The sequence below is a fragment of the Triplophysa rosa genome, linkage group LG4 (assembly GCF_024868665.1).
Source record: "Triplophysa rosa linkage group LG4, Trosa_1v2, whole genome shotgun sequence".
Lineage (NCBI taxonomy): Eukaryota > Metazoa > Chordata > Actinopteri > Cypriniformes > Nemacheilidae > Triplophysa > Triplophysa rosa.
This window is the reverse complement of record NC_079893.1, coordinates 30,499,968-30,516,413: the sequence shown is the minus strand read 5'-3', so window position 1 is coordinate 30,516,413 and position 16,446 is coordinate 30,499,968. Positions and strand designations below refer to the sequence as shown.

The 16,446-nt window shown below is 39.4% G+C and overlaps 1 protein-coding gene across 2 annotated transcripts in view; it reads left to right on the top strand.

Annotated features, from left to right (window-relative positions):
- Window positions 1-16,446, top strand: part of gcgrb (glucagon receptor b) — a 33,636-nt gene that overhangs the window by 10,810 nt on the left and 6,380 nt on the right. For both annotated transcript variants that reach the window (XM_057332011.1, XM_057332010.1), the window contains exons 2-7: window positions 10,770-10,861; window positions 13,626-13,722; window positions 14,762-14,869; window positions 15,480-15,574; window positions 15,666-15,772; window positions 16,110-16,269. In XM_057332011.1, coding sequence (XP_057187994.1) covers window positions 10,811-10,861; window positions 13,626-13,722; window positions 14,762-14,869; window positions 15,480-15,574; window positions 15,666-15,772; window positions 16,110-16,269 — 618 coding nt within the window. In that variant the 5' untranslated portion in view covers window positions 10,770-10,810. The remainder of the gene's footprint in view (window positions 1-10,769; window positions 10,862-13,625; window positions 13,723-14,761; window positions 14,870-15,479; window positions 15,575-15,665; window positions 15,773-16,109; window positions 16,270-16,446) is intronic.

The window sequence follows — 16,446 nt, the reverse complement described above, 5'->3', positions numbered from 1 at the left end:
TGCTTTAAGCGCATCATTCTGCGTCCGGGATGATCTTAACTAAGGAGCGGATGCATTAAGCGCATGCACTGTGCGTCCGCGATGCGCATAACTGTAAAGAACATAGAAGCGCATGCATTAAGCGCATGCACTGTGCGTCCGCGATGCGCATAACTGTAAAGAACATAGAAGCGCATGCATTAAGCGCATCATTCTGTGTCCAGGATGAGTATAAGCACTTTTGTGCCTCTCTGCACTTGAGACTTTTTATACGGTGATAGGTTTGTGCAAAAAACAGAGATGGATAGTTGTAGTTTTACTTTATAGTTGTACATTTTTACTCAAGTACATAGTATCTTTACTTTGAGACTGTTTATACTTTTGGAAAATATGACCTCATTACATTATAAAGCACATATAGGCCTACTTTTACCCCAGTACATTTCATAAATATGTTTTATAATATTGAAATGTCTTACCTGTTCTGTTCAGAAGAAATAAAGCCATGTCTGCATCCGTTTTCAATCCTTTCAGATCACGGAGTTCACGCCACCTTTGAAATGCCTTGCCAATATTAATTCTTGTTTTCGCACGAGTCCTATATTCCCTATTTCTTTGTAAACGCTCATCAGTTCTTACTTTCTTGGTTTTCACAACTGATGAATCGCATTTAAAAGTAAAAGTACTAAACGGCGCAATAAATAATACTAAAAGTTTCCAAGAAAAAAATTCTGTGTACAATGATGCTACCCCTGTCACCCGCAGCATCCACACGCGCGCTAGCAGCCGGATCCTCTTCATTCTGTTCACGAATGTCGACAAGGAAAATTGTCGGATATAAAATATCCGACAAGGAAAATTATAAACCATTATTACAAGCTTTCCGTGGTGAATCCAGCAAGGGTAATGACACAGTTTTAAACACCGTTCTTTCATGTACTTGCGCAATAATTGGTTTTAGTTCATTTTTAATCAAAAAAACTTACGGGTTGCCACTTTAAAGGTGGGGTGGTTGATTTGTAAACGTGCTAATTTTAGCCTGCTAGGCCTGAAATTATAATCCCACCCTCTATGTGATTCGCCGTCTGAAGCCACGCCTCCTCCAAACACATGAATGTATTTCGTAAATCCACGTAACGAATTACAAACTAAATCCATTAAATTCTTCTCGAAGCATGTACATACAGTACCTGTCCAAAAGAAAGAGAGCAACCATGATATCGCCTTTCAGACCCTTTGCCTGCCGGAGCTGTCTCCATCGTGTAAAAGCTGAACCGATCTTAATTCCAGTTTTTCCTCTTTCGTGATCCAGACGTTTTTTCGTCACTGCTTTTTCAAAAACTGACTTTCGTTTTGAAGATTTACTTGTTGTCAGTTCCGCAGGAAAGTTTGGTTGTTGCTGATTGTCCGCCATTCTCCCTACATTGACACAGCGGACGTGAGCACGTGATGACGTATGATGTCTGCGTGAACAGGGTGCACAGTGGGATGCAAAATTCGTTGGCTGAAAATGTACACATGACCAATCACAGCGTTCGGCCAGAACGTTTTGATTGGGCGTACGTTTTTTGGTCCTACGCCTTTCACAGATGATATTTAATTATAAAAATATGATTTGACCACTACACGTCTTGATTGCTATCAGGATGTAAAGAGATTTCCAACCAACATGACAAAAAATGTTTCTGGACAGGATCACCCACCCTGCCTTCAAGTACATCAAAAATCCAGTACCTTTCTACTTTTACAATTTAAAATACTTCAGTAAAAGAAAGTGGTAGATTTGAATGTACTCATGCATTAAAATGTAAAAAAACAACATTCATTTATGAAATGAAGTGGATTAAAAAGTGGTGATATGTACTGGAAAGTAAAAAAACGTATGTGTAAATACTATCCACTTCTGGGAATAAAAGATTGTAATTCAGGAAAAACAGTGCTAGTATTGGATCGGGATCTGTATCGACTGACACTCAGAATTTAGGCATCGGAATCGGATCGGGAAAGGAAAAGTATCGGAGCATCCCTAGCCGTCAGATACGCGTACTGTAGATATAAGGGTCCTGCTGGAGATACCATCATAATCAGCTCTCCAGTCCAGCCTTTGATCATAGTCCATTGGCCCCTCCCACCAACTCAACACTTCATTTACATCCATCGCCATAGTGATGGTTGTCATGGCGATTAGCATTTTACATATGTTTTGGATTCGGTTCTCTGTAATTAGGCTAAATGGGCTTATTATCCATATATCTATGCTTTTATGCATTTATATACGCCAACATGTCCATATGCACATAATAACTCAACCAGAAATGCACTGAGAAATGACAAGATGTGCGATGAAGTCACTGAGTGAATCTAACATGTGGCATTTGAATAATTTTTATTTTAATGTTGAACAGGTTGTAGCCTATTTTAAGTCTAAAATTTACTGATATATGCAAAGGAATAATATACTAGCTTTATCTACATTGTGATCAGTACATGATGATTTTTTGTACAATTTAGGGTGCATCGATGTGTAAATTAAGGCCGTTAACAATAACTGATCATTTTTTAACGTTGTAAGATGATAACTGATATATTGGCTGATAAACATTATCTGTTTTTCTATTTCATTTATAAAACAATATTGGTACCTTTGTGAATATAAGCGTGTTTGACTTCATGCGGATGAGTGTATGACATCAAAGTACCGCAAAAGTGATTCAGTTTGCTCTTTATGCAAATCGCTCTCGCTATACTTTGACGTCATTGGTTGATTAGTGTGCAAATCCTGCGTGGAGTCAAACACACTTCATATTAAATTGAAACAGTCATGTGACCATTTCTCTGTTATCTGAATGAAATTAACCAGAACTGAAGTAACAAGCGTTTCACTACTTCTTAGACAGATTAACTTGGCCACTATGTTTCCCCGAGTTTCCCTTCATCCTTCCTTTTATATCCTCAGTGGATTCTTTGAACGAGGAATTGTGGGTAATAGTCGTGTGTTGTAATGTGGCCGTTTGAGGTATGAAAGCGGGTATAAACTTCACACAGACTCTCATTTCAGCATCTTGCTCAGCCCCATCTGGTCGGGAACGGGCAATCTGCTCACAAATCTATGAAGTCTTTCCATTCCTCCAGAACCTGATTTACATGCAGAATGTTTTCTGTTTATAGATTCTATAGACTGACAGTATCCCAGACTGTCATACGGTCCATAGCATAGCACTGAGAAGCATTTTCTGTTAAACCTCCTCCACGCCAGATATTCCCAAATTAATTGTTTAATTGATTTTATGTTTAGTTTGCTATATTTTGTATTGCAATGTGGTTTGTGTTGTTTCCATAGTCTACTGTACATACTGCATGTGGGTCAAAATGATATAGAATATGTAGAATACATATATGTAATTGTAAACGGGGAAGAAAAGAAATTATGCATTGATCTGAGCTGAAATGAAATTGATCAAACTATATCAGAGAAGAACACATTCATGTAAATCACAAACCGGGTGATTTAATAGAGAATGACCATATGAGCAGTTAGCGTCTGGGGACTGTGAAGGTCTGTGATGTCTGCCAGAGCTCAGAATGAAAGAGAAAACCTCAGAGCATTTCGTCACGTTTAGTAATATCTTTATTCTTCAGGGCTGATTATACACACACCAGCAGGACCAAGAAATAAAACATACAAAGAAGGATCTGAAGCTTCTCGACAAGGAAATGTATACGTGTGATGAAATATTAAGCTTGTTGTTGCGTCAGATGATGTTTTTCACTCTTCTAGTTTAACCAGGTGATGCAGGAGCCGGTGCAGGTCATCATCCGTGGAATTAAACGTAGGTATTTTATGTGAAAGAGATGTTTCATATCACTCATTCATAAATCATTCATTATGTAGACATGTACTGCAGATGTCAGATCATGGATCTTAAACATCCTACAAAACCGCTCAGAACCGACCCACATGATGAGAAAATTCGCCATTGCGTTTATCTGTCATTTTTTGGCCTATTTTGCGTCTGATTTGCATAATTCCTATTATGCAACCTAGCAGGTTGGGTGCTAAATCAATGGCATGTGCAAATAAATGAAGCTATGTTCAGGAATCATTAATTCTAAATGAGTTTGGCCGTCTGTGATCCGTTCCTGCAGACATACAGATGGAGAGCTTGACCGTGATTGTGTTCTGAGAGGAATTGATGGAAATCAAATTAAAGACTAAAGAAGGTGCAGAGATGCAGAAACGTCAACGTGCGTTCCGATGCTCAAGGTCGAGTGGCTCCTGTAGGCTTCTTGAATGAACGAGGCCTGTTTTCTTCACACAATAGAGATCAGTAGACCTACAGTGAGTCATGCGAAGGTTACGGTGACGTTTCTCTTGTGGTTTTAAATAATATTCATTAGAAGTTTTTTAACTTCGATTTTTGTCAAAACAAAGTTTTAAAGTTTTTCAGTAAAGAATGGTAATAAAATAGTTGGATGAATTTCAATACGCCAATATCTCAAATATTGGTAATAATGAGAGCGTGATGAAGGTATTGTTATTCTGAGTTATTCCCAGATGTTATTTTGACCCAGGTTTGGCCCACTTTCAGACACGCGCGAGGCAGGTGTTTGGCTGCATGACCTTTGAGTGATGATGTGTGCACCTGCGTCATGTGTTCACGTGAGAGCTCTGGAGTTTCATGTACACGCACCTGCGCCACTTGACACTCGAATCTAAATATGAATTTAAGAATCAGCACACTTTTGGTTGTTGCGTATACTACACTGCATTTATGTAATATAAAATAAGTGTATGTTTGAGATTTGGAAGAGTGCAGCAGTACACGCCGGACATTCCTTACGATCTCCATAGAGAATTGAAGAGGGAAGCGGGTATATAGAGTGTGTAGTTTAATGGCTCTCAGCTGGGTATTGTTGGATTTATGCCCACGGCAAACACCCCAGAGAACCTCTGAGAATCTGTCCGAATCCTCCAGACATCTGCACACACTCCTAAACAAACAACTTAATGGACAGAGTTCAATATTTAGTTAAGAGAAGACGACTTTTCTGAGCTTTGAATCTCTTGAATAAAATCAACACGGATTAAACACACAAAGAGAGAGAGAGGTAATGATCTAACACCCCTCCACTATACTGGTATCTACAGTGACCTCAAGAAGTATTTGAGCACTTAACCCATTGAATATGTCTGAATGTTGTCGCATTATCTAATAAAACATTAAAGTCATTTTTCAAAGAAACGCTGAGGCTTTTTTAGAACTCGCATTGTTGCGTTGATTTGAACTGGTGTCATGGTGTTTAGTGAAGTCTCATGAACTCTCTTACAGCAGCTTTTGACGACCAAAACTGTTTTTGTATTTGTATGAAAATAGATGTTTACTATTTTGTTAATGCATAGCATAAAATGTCTAATAGAAGTGTCTGAACACATTTTGGGGTCACTGTAATGCGTGTATGATATGGTAAACGCTCTCATTGCAATAGAAACGGGTCAATAAACCTTCTAAACATAAGAATTCATAACAAAAAGAAAAACATTAGTTTAGTGTATGGGTTGTGTTTTATGCGACACGTAATATCATTATTAAAACAATGGAGTCATTTAGAAAGTCCTCATAATGATATGATTATGTGTGTATTTGCGCGCACGCATGTGTGGAATGCTGGGATACTCTCGACATCAGACTGTCGGTCTGATCTATAGATGACCTGTCCGTGCTTCTCAGGCTGGCCTTTTGTCACACCGAGCGACAAAAAATAAAGAGTTCATTCCTGTGTGATAATCATGTTTACTGCTGCTAATAAATTATTCACACCTGGCGGGTTTGGAACGTTTGTTGGCGTGTTTTTTCTGTGCCTGAGTTTGTTTAGACATATAAGGTATTAACACAGCAATCGCACTTATATTCGCACCAAAAATCAGTCTGAAACAAGGTGGACTCGAGCGGCTTGTAACCAAACTTACTTTTGTGAAGCGGGGTGTAAGGTGACCGTTTTGAAGACAGATGTTTTGTTTGATGTTATCCAACATAGTAAAAAAGTTAAGTTGGATTGGATCTAAATATTCATGGTGAAATAAAGTCATCCAACAGCAACGTGAAAGACTGACAGCGTGACAAGACACATGAAAACTGTGGTAAAAATTCAGGTTATCACATTAAAATAGTTTGGGAACTTTTCCTAAATACATGTACAAATATAACTGTTGTATTGCTTGAAAGTGAATCTGAACTTGTTTTCTTTGCAGTATTTGAGGTCTGAACAAATCCAGAGCATCTTTTCTGTCGTTTTCACCTGTTTCTCCAGTTTTCATTTTCCGCAAATAAATGCAAATAGAAACATTGTTATGTGAAATTTGGGAGAAATATTGTTAGTAGTTCACGGAATGAAACAAAAATGATCATTTTACCTAAACACGTACCTATAAATTTAAATTCAGAAAAACTGAAAATAATTTTCAAGTGGTCTCTTAGTTTTTTCCGCAGCGTATATATGTGAAAAAACTGAGATTTGAGGGCGGTAAAGGGGAAGATTATCAGTGAATAACGAATTACCTCTTGGTCTGTTTTTTTACGAACTATGCCTTTAAATCCAATTAAATGAAATGATGTTTCTCTGTCGCATTATACTTCATCTCTGAAGTAATAACCTTTGATTCACATCGCCAGACACGTAAGACCATAGCTGTCTGCGGACACATGAGCGGTGTTTAAAATGTTACGTTGGCAGACGTTTGTACAGTTTTACTCAAGTAACGGTCCATTATTTCCTCATCATACGGTCAGATTTCCTCTTGTGGATTTCATTGATTTGCATAACATAAGGAAATGGAAACTAGGTGTTTTCTTGAAAGAGTGTAAAGGGCATTAATTTTTATAGGCATGGATTATTCATTACGCTCCGTCTGGGATATCTCAGAGTGCTATAGATTAAAGTGGAGGATTATAATTATAGGTATTCGGATGTTACAGATGGTAATTTCACAGTATTTCCGTTGCATACTGGACAAGAATATTAGACAAGAACAGACTTTAATGTTCGAGACGTGGCGTAACCAGTCAACCGGACAATTATTATGAACATCAGTGGGCTCACATTCAATTAAAAGACAAAATCCATTAAATAATGACTCGGACTGGCTGAATGGAGTCTAATGGTGGTAAATCTTTGAACCGGCGAGGAAAAACCACACAGGAGGCATATAGATGAGCATATGAGATTTATATATACAGTATATATTTTACAAAGGTTAGACATACATTAGTCTTCGCTTTAGACTTAGAGACATTTGCATCCTAAAGTAGCGCTAAAATGATAAGACATTTACACTATTTATCAGATGCTTTTGTCTTTTCTTTGATCGAATCACTCGTGCATTACGATTAGTTTCTTAAGATTATGGATCGTATGTAATTCATATTCTTGTTATTGAAAAATGCAGGACGAAACATACAGAACAACGCATAACGGGAAAATCTTCAAGGCCATACAGATGCAATCGTACCGTGTAAACATACAGAATGAAGGAGACTTCACAAGTACAGTCAAGGAGAAATGACAGAAAAAGATTTATAACGTCTTAAAGAAAGTTTTCCAAAGGATGATTTAGAAACATTATACAGACAAATAATATCATGGAGGTAAAAATATGGTTTCGGCATTTCTTCTCTAAATGGTTATTTCCATTTCAAGAACCGAATCAAAATGATTTTCGGTGTTAATTGACAGCGTGTGGCAGATGCTGAACATTGACCTGCACTTGAACTCAAACTGCACCAGCATCAGTTATACAGGATCATATTCTCTCGTCATATAAACATAATGCATTACAAATATAATCATGCAGCGGGATTACTGATGTCTGCAATAAAACAAAGACGTGTACGTTCCCAATACGCGGCTGATTTATTTGCTGTGTTAATGATTCTAATCTGAGTTTTTTTTCAATGCGTGTTTATTTCTAGTGCTGGTTCATTTATCCAGTTCACTTTAAATGAGAGTATTTAAAATACAATGAACTTAATTTCTTGCCCTAATTCAACCTATTATCTAGTAAACTACAGCTAAGCGCTTTTTCTGTAAGTGCTTGAGTTTTAACCATTGAGCTTTTTATTAGTGTTGTGTGGACAATTCTATAACTCTCTTTCTCTTCATCTCTCTCTCTCTCCATTGACTGAATGTACCACGTGAAGCCTGTGATGGATTCCACAGAAGTTAAACCGCCAGTTAATGACACACTAAATCTGCATGTGTTTGCTCAGTTTAAATCACTTTCTAGATCGATATTGTGTTAACGTCCTTTTGTAACGCACGCCCATTCAATTAATAAATACAGCGATCAAAACATAGCTGTCAACACTCCCGTTTTGGCCGGGAGTCTCCCGTTTTTCACACCCATGATCTTCCGCCACACTCCCGTTTTATTATTCCCCCGTGAAACTCTCATATTTCAGTTATTTCCCCTTTGAAACTCCTGGACCGACGGGAACCGAAGCGCGTTCGCGTGAACAGGAGGGCGGCTCCGTGGGAAAAATTGTCACAACATTTTCTGTGGCTGGGATTGTGTTTCTGCATTGACCCATACCTGTCAACATTCGAATACCAAAATCCGGGAGACCCGCGATCAGGGGAGAAGGGGGGGGGGTTGCACCTTATTTTTTATTTTTTATTTTTTTATTTTATTCTTTGTAAAAAAATCCTTTAATTACTTTATATCCTACATGACATAATTTTCATGTCAAGTTCTTAAATGTAAATCCATATATTTATTCAGAATAATAAAACAGACTGTAATGCAGCTCACAGGGCCATTAATCCATGAATGGTATATCTACAAGGTAACATTTTAATTTAATATTTACATTTTGCCAGAGATCTCAACGTGTCTAAGTTATTTTGTTTCTTAGGGTGGTCGCTAGGGTGATCTGGGTGGTCCAAAAAGTCCACCCTCATGTCTCTAAGATATTCTGATCTCTATGTACAGTATGACTCTGATCTTTTTCAGTATAAGTCTATGGGGACAGGTTTGCTTGTTCAATGGTCCAACAGGTGAACATTGTAGGATTGTAAATGAGCAGCAATAACATTCACACTTGCCTGAGGTCTGTTCATTAAAAAACAGGTGTTGATATTATTTATAACTGTACACCAGAGACCTGATCTGAGATGTGCCCAGTGAGATGACAATCTAGATTTGTAACTCTACAGTATAGATCACTTCGTAAAATTTAAGCAACGCTGATTGTGATTTGACCTTGTGGTGACATTTTTTTTACCTTTTTAACAGGACAATAGTTTACTGTATAAATCGAACTAAATTATGTTTTTTAATATGAAAAATGCAGAAGGTTGTCTGCTGTGGGAGTTAGGTTAGGTTTAGTACAGTGTAAAAGTCATCCTGAAAACCCACGTGTGTGTCAGGTCATGCTGGAAATAAATAGGTTGATGTGGCAGACCTCTGTCACTTTAATGTTATATATATTTATATGGCTTTTATACTGTCTGGAACGTTTTGGCTAAAAATCTTAAAGAGAAATCAAAATTGTTCTTAGCTGTATGACATAAACATGAGTCCGTTTTTAACAAACAGTAAAAGTGCATCAGAGTATAAGATCATATAGAAGACTGAAATGTTGGAAAGCTGTTGCTTGATCAGGGTTTGGAGCTATGAACCCATATTTTTATCTCAAGTTCTTCTCCAGCGCTTAAGCTCCATCAAACACACCTGCATGTTCATTTCAAGTGCTCACCAGGCCTCCATGAGCTGATTCAAGTGGGTTTGATCCGAGTTTGTGCTGGGCAGAAAATTGATGAGATGTATATTAAGTTCATTTGGTTTCCAGAGCTCGATTCGCCTGCAGCGGACAAACTCATGTACAAGCTACAGTTTCTCCTTTTAGGATGCGAGTAAATGCACAATTCGGAAACGCTGCCTCCATCACATCCAGCGGAGAGACTGGAACAGAATGGAATTTGAAACGTTTTAGCCAAAAATGTTGCCGTGCTAAAGGAGTTTTTTGCAGAAACGTTTCAGATTTCGTCCTGTTCTCCGGCTTCGGGTGAAGTTCTGCTGTCGATGGGACATCAGAGCAAGCCGATCTTTCTGGAACTGAGCATCAACGTGTTCTCCTGATAAAACACTGTGTGTGTGTGTGTGTTTGTGTGTGTGTGTGTGTGTGATTGTGTGTGTGTGTGTGATCGAGGGGAGGATGATGGCATGTTACCCGAGGAATGTCAGTGTGGGAAATCTGAGGAGCTAATCTCTTCCACTGGGATTGGTCCACAGGGATTCTTCCAGAATAGGAGTTTATAGATATCTCATAAACCATATGCTCGACGATAAGGATCGTGGTCTTTTCTGTGAGGACAAACATTGAGGAGGAATTGGTTTAATTCAGATGTTTTATTCATTAATCTCACAGAATGAGAGAGCTTGTGCATGTGTCTGGAATGCGTTCACATCTTTTAGAATCGAATCCCGTTGGCTTTCCGATGGATAATATCACCACAGCAGTGACGTGCTCTCTGCAGTTCTTGGGTTAGATCGTGATCTGTGGTGGGCTTTTCTGTCTGTCAGACCCCTGAGAAACGACTCAGTACTGCGGCCCAGCATACTGATAACATCAGCTGAAGATGTGCTCTGTGTTTCTGTTGTTGAATGATTGTTTTACTTTTATACATTGAAAATGTAAACATCGGACACTGAGCTGCATCTGTAGAGACGTGGCTGTGGTCCCCAGAGCAATGGAGTGGTGATGGATGTCACGGTCGTGTGTTTTCTTCTGTAGGTGGTGTGACAGAGTGAGTGATGCCGGGCTGCTGGTGAGGAATGTCCGTCTGTTTACTCCTGGCCCTCTTCACACTGACCACACACACTCAGGTGAAACACACACACACACGCACACACACACACACACACACACTTGAGTGAAAAGACACACACACTCTAGTAAAACAACACACACACACTCAGGTGAAACACACACACACATTGAGTGAAAAGACACGCACAAACTGAGCACACACACTCTAGTAAAACAACACACACACACACTTGAGTGAAAAGACACACACACACTGAGCACACACACTCTAGTAAAACAACACACACACACACTTGAGTGAAAAGACACACACACACTGAGCACACACACTCTAGTAAAACAACACACACACACACTTGAGTGAAAACACACACACACTAGCACACACACTTAAAAACAACACACACACACACTTGAGTGAAAAGACACACACACACTAGCACAACACACCAGAAAACAACACACACACACATTGAGTGAAAAGACACACACAACTGAGCACACACACTCTAGTAAAACAACACACACACACACTTGAGTGAAAGACACACACACACTGAGCACACACACTCTAGTAAAACAACACACACACACCAACACTTGAGTGAAAAGACACCACAACACTGAGCACACACACTCTAGTAAAACAACACACACACACACTTGAGTGAAAAGACACACACACACTGAGCACACACACTCTAGTAAAACAACACACACACACACTTGAGTGAAAAGACACACACACACTGAGCACACACACTCTAGTAAAACAACACACACACACTTGAGTGAAAAGACACACACACACTGAGCACACACACTCAGTAAACACACACACACACACACACACACACACACACACACACTGAGTGAAAAGACACACACACTCTAGTAAAACAACACACACACACTCAGTGAAACACACACACCATTGAGTGAAGACACGCACAAACTGAGCACACACACTCTAGTAAACAACACACACACAACTTGAGTGAAAAGACACACACACACTGAGCACACACACTCTAGTAAAACAACACACACACACACTTGAGTGAAAAGACACACACACACTGAGCACACACACTCTAGTAAAACAACACACACACACACTTGAGTGAAAAGACACACACACACTGAGCACACACACTCTAGTAAAACAACACACACACACACTTGAGTGAAAAGACACACACACACTGAGCACACACACTCTAGTAAAACAACACACACACACACTTGAGTGAAAAGACACACACACACTGAGCACACACACTCTAGTAAAACAACACACACACACACTTGAGTGAAAAGACACACACACACTGAGCACACACACTCTAGTAAAACAACACACACACACACACACACACTTGAGTGAAAAGACACGCACAAACTGAGCACACACACTCTAGTAAAACAACACACACACACACTTGAGTGAAAAGACACACACACACTGAGCACACACACTCTAGTAAAACAACACACACACACACTTGAGTGAAAAGACACACACACACTGAGCACACACACTCTAGTAAAACAACACACACACACTTGAGTGAAAAGACACACACACACTGAGCACACACACTCTAGTAAAACAACACACACACACACACACATACTTGAGTGAAAAGATACGCACAAACTGAGCACACACACTCTAGTAAAACAACACACACACACACACACACACACACACACTTGAGTGAAAAGACACGCACACACTGAGCACACACACTCTAGTAAAACAACACACACACACACTTGAGTGAAAAGACACACACACACTGAGCACACACACTCTAGTAAAACAACACACACAATAGGGTGAAACGACAAACACAAACTCAGGTGAAACGCACACACACTCTAGTAAAACAACACACACACGCACACACACTTGAGTGAAAAGACACACACGCACACACACACACGTACACAATTCCACTGACCACAGACACAACGAGCACACACACATACTGACTACACACAGACAGGTGCAACACAATAAACAACACAAGTGCAACACACTCAAGTGAATCATAATCCCACTAACCACAGACACTTGGTTTTAAGCGTTTCTACTGCACATGTATTTGTTCACTACTGAACTGAACTTCATGTGGAAACAATGATCACGAGGACGGAGAGTTCATCATGTTCCGCTGCTCTTCCACAAACATAAACTCTCTGCTTTGCACTTTTATAAGTCTCAAGTTAATATTATTTATGGAAAAAACCACGAGATGAATCATTTCGAGTGCTATCGTCTTAAAAGGATCTGATCTACATGAACATCAAAGTACATCTGACGCTCCTGCGTGATTAAAACAACATCATTATCTCAAATGAGATTTTAGGATGCTGCAAGCTTTTAAGTGAAAGATAAATGATCTCTGAGTGCTGGATTATGTGTTCTGGAAACATTTATGGGACGCGTGGCCTGTGTTCAGGGTCACATGTGATAACCGCACAGGTTTCATTACCTGAATGTCAATTATAATCATCTGTCTTTTGAAGTCTCGCTCACATTAATGAAACATTGTGTTGAGAGCAAGACGCGGGTTCAGATCCATTGAAATTCTTCATTTATCACCGAACCAGCCAGGTTATGATGAGAGAGGACAGCCATTTTGTTATGACTGATATGTTACCAAATGAATATTTCAGGTTAAATCCAAGAAAAGCTTATCGGCAGCATTTGTGGAATAATGTTGAGACCGGCTTTACTGCGTGGCTCTACATGACATTGAAATATAATGTAATGTGATCTGTAGTATTGAAGTGGATGTGTAATATTTGTAGGTGTCCTCTGGAAAGTCTTTGAAGCTGTTGCAGGAACAATGGAGGAGCTACACGAATGAATGTATTCAGAGCTTCATCAATACTCCACCAGCCTCTGGTCAGACGCACACGCACACACACACACACACACACGCACACACACGCACGAACACACACACACACACACACACACACAAATGCAATCTCGCACACAAGTTTGTTTTGGTATCCTTCTGGGGACCTCCTGTAATGCCATTTTCCATCTCCTACCCCTAACCACACCTCTAAAACCTCTAAACCTTTCTGCATTTTTACACTTTCACTTAAGGATTATTTAGTATGTTTAATAATCAGCCAACAAAAATATGTGGGAATCTACTGAAAATCTCATGCAATATTGAATTATACATTCTATATATCGAAACCAAGTGCAATATATAAAAAAGCCGCAATTTTAATATCAAACTGCAGTCGGGTTGTTTTGATTGAGTAATAATAACTCAGCTAGCTAACACAATACAAACATGATAACATGATAAAAAACTTGATTTTCAAACAGATTTATCGTTTTTTCCAAATAAACTCTTCATATATTAATGCTGTTTTATTCAATATATTTTCAAATATGTAATAAGTGATTTAATTGACTGTGTTGACAGTTAAAGGGATAGTTCACCCAAAAATGAAAATTCTGTCATCACACCCTCCTGTCATTTCATACCTGTATAAATTACTTTGTTCTGATGAACACAGAGAAAGATATTTGAAAGAATGTTGGTCATTTTCAGTTCCGGGACATCATTGACTACCATTGTAGGAAAATTGAAATGGTAGCCAAAGGTGCCGCAGAACTGTTTGCATTCCTAAATTCTTCAAAAATACTAATTTTGTGTTCGTTTGAACCAATATTTTAATATTTTCTTCCTACTATGGTAGTGGATGATGTCCCAGAACTGAAAATCGCTAACATTCTTCCAAGCCAGAGCTGTTGTTCTTACAGTACACAATGTATCTGATTTCAGGTTGAGTTATGAATTATATCGGTATAATGTATGTGATATTGTATATATTGTATATGAAATTGAAATGCATTGTTGCACATTGTTGTCTCTCTCTCTCTCTCTCTCTCTCTCTCTCTCTTTGTGTCGGTCTCTCAGGGTTGGTGTGTAACAGAACATTTGATCAGTATGTGTGCTGGCCCGATGGCTCTCCTGGCACTGTTGTTAACGTGTCCTGCCCGTGGTATTTACCCTGGTATCATAAAGGTGAGAGACAATACAATTGAAATGGCTTTCGTGAACTATCACCTGTTCACCAGTACAAAAGTCCTGTAGTGTGTGTTGGGTCTTATTCCAGTACGATTTAAATTGTTGTTCTCATCTGCCAGATAACATCCCCAACACAGTAGAGACCCACACCAACCAGTTTCATTTACATTTATGCATTTGGCAGACTTGCTTTTATCCAAAGCGACTTACATTGCATTGTACTATACATTTGTTTCTGACTATGTGCAATCCCCTGGGATCGAACCCATGACCTTGGCGTTGCAAGCGCCATTCTCTAACCACTGAGCCGTTTCCATTAAAACCAGTACAATTCCCATTACAACATTACATCCTTTAGAATTTCTGTGTTGGAGATAAAAGGATTTTCACTTAAGATACTGTGCATACATACATAGGTTTTATCCTAACATAACAAAACAAATATCCAAGCTAATGAGATCACGGGGGAATGTGCTGAAAATCAGTTTAAATGCTGTGTTTGTTAGTTTAGCTTTAGGCGTGTTAATAATTTAGTTGAGTTCTCCGATCACTGATCGGTCATATTGTTTCTGTGTGTGTGTGTGTGCGTGCGTGCGTGTCGGAGCAGTTCAGCAGGGTCTGGTGTATCGCGTGTGCAGTGCTGACGGCAGATGGACACACAGTAAAAACACCAGCGAGTGTGAACAGGACGATCCGGGACAGGTGACACTCTTTTGTTGTTGTTGTGGTGTTTAATGGTTTGTTTGTGAACGCTGATGCTGATGAACCCCCCTCTCTCTCTTTCTCTGTGAAGAGGCAGTACGGTCAGATTCTGGGTAAATTCAGAGCCATGTACACCGTGGGTTACTCACTCTCTCTCGGAGCGTTGATTCTTGCCCTCGGCATTCTGGTGACCTTCCGGTAACTACCCGTCCGTTCCGGAAAACACACAGACACCTGTTCACATGCACAAATGTCATTTTTATGAGCTTGAAGAGGATGTTATTCGTACAACCAGTCCGGAAGAAACTGATTCACTTGTTGTGGAAATGTACATATGATGTGACAAACAAGTAATTTCGCCGGATAATCACAAGATCCTGGGTGTCGAGACCTCGTGATTCATTTTAAACCATTTGTGTGTACAAACAAGGTGTGTAAGCGGGCACATACGAGACAGCACTTCTAGTGTTTTGCAATGAAATCCATCTAAATTCTCAACAACGGCTTCTCGTTTTCCCATAATGCACCTCTGCAGGAAGTTGCATTGCATGAGGAACAACATCCACATGAATCTGTTCGGTTCCTTCATCCTGCGCGCTCTCTCCATCCTCATCAAAGACGCACTGCTGGATCAGATGAACAGGGTTCAGAGCGGACCGCATCATTATCAGGGTCAGCGCTGGGTCGACATGCAGGTACTCATGTTCCATCCACTGTCGTCATATGCAACGCAAACCTTGTCGTTATAGATATTTTAGATTTAATTTATTCGTTTCTTATTATTTCAAATGTTGTATTTTTTTGCGTTGAATACATTTTGTGGGTGATGATTAAAAACCAATAAAATCGCAAAATGTGTAATAGCTGTCGAT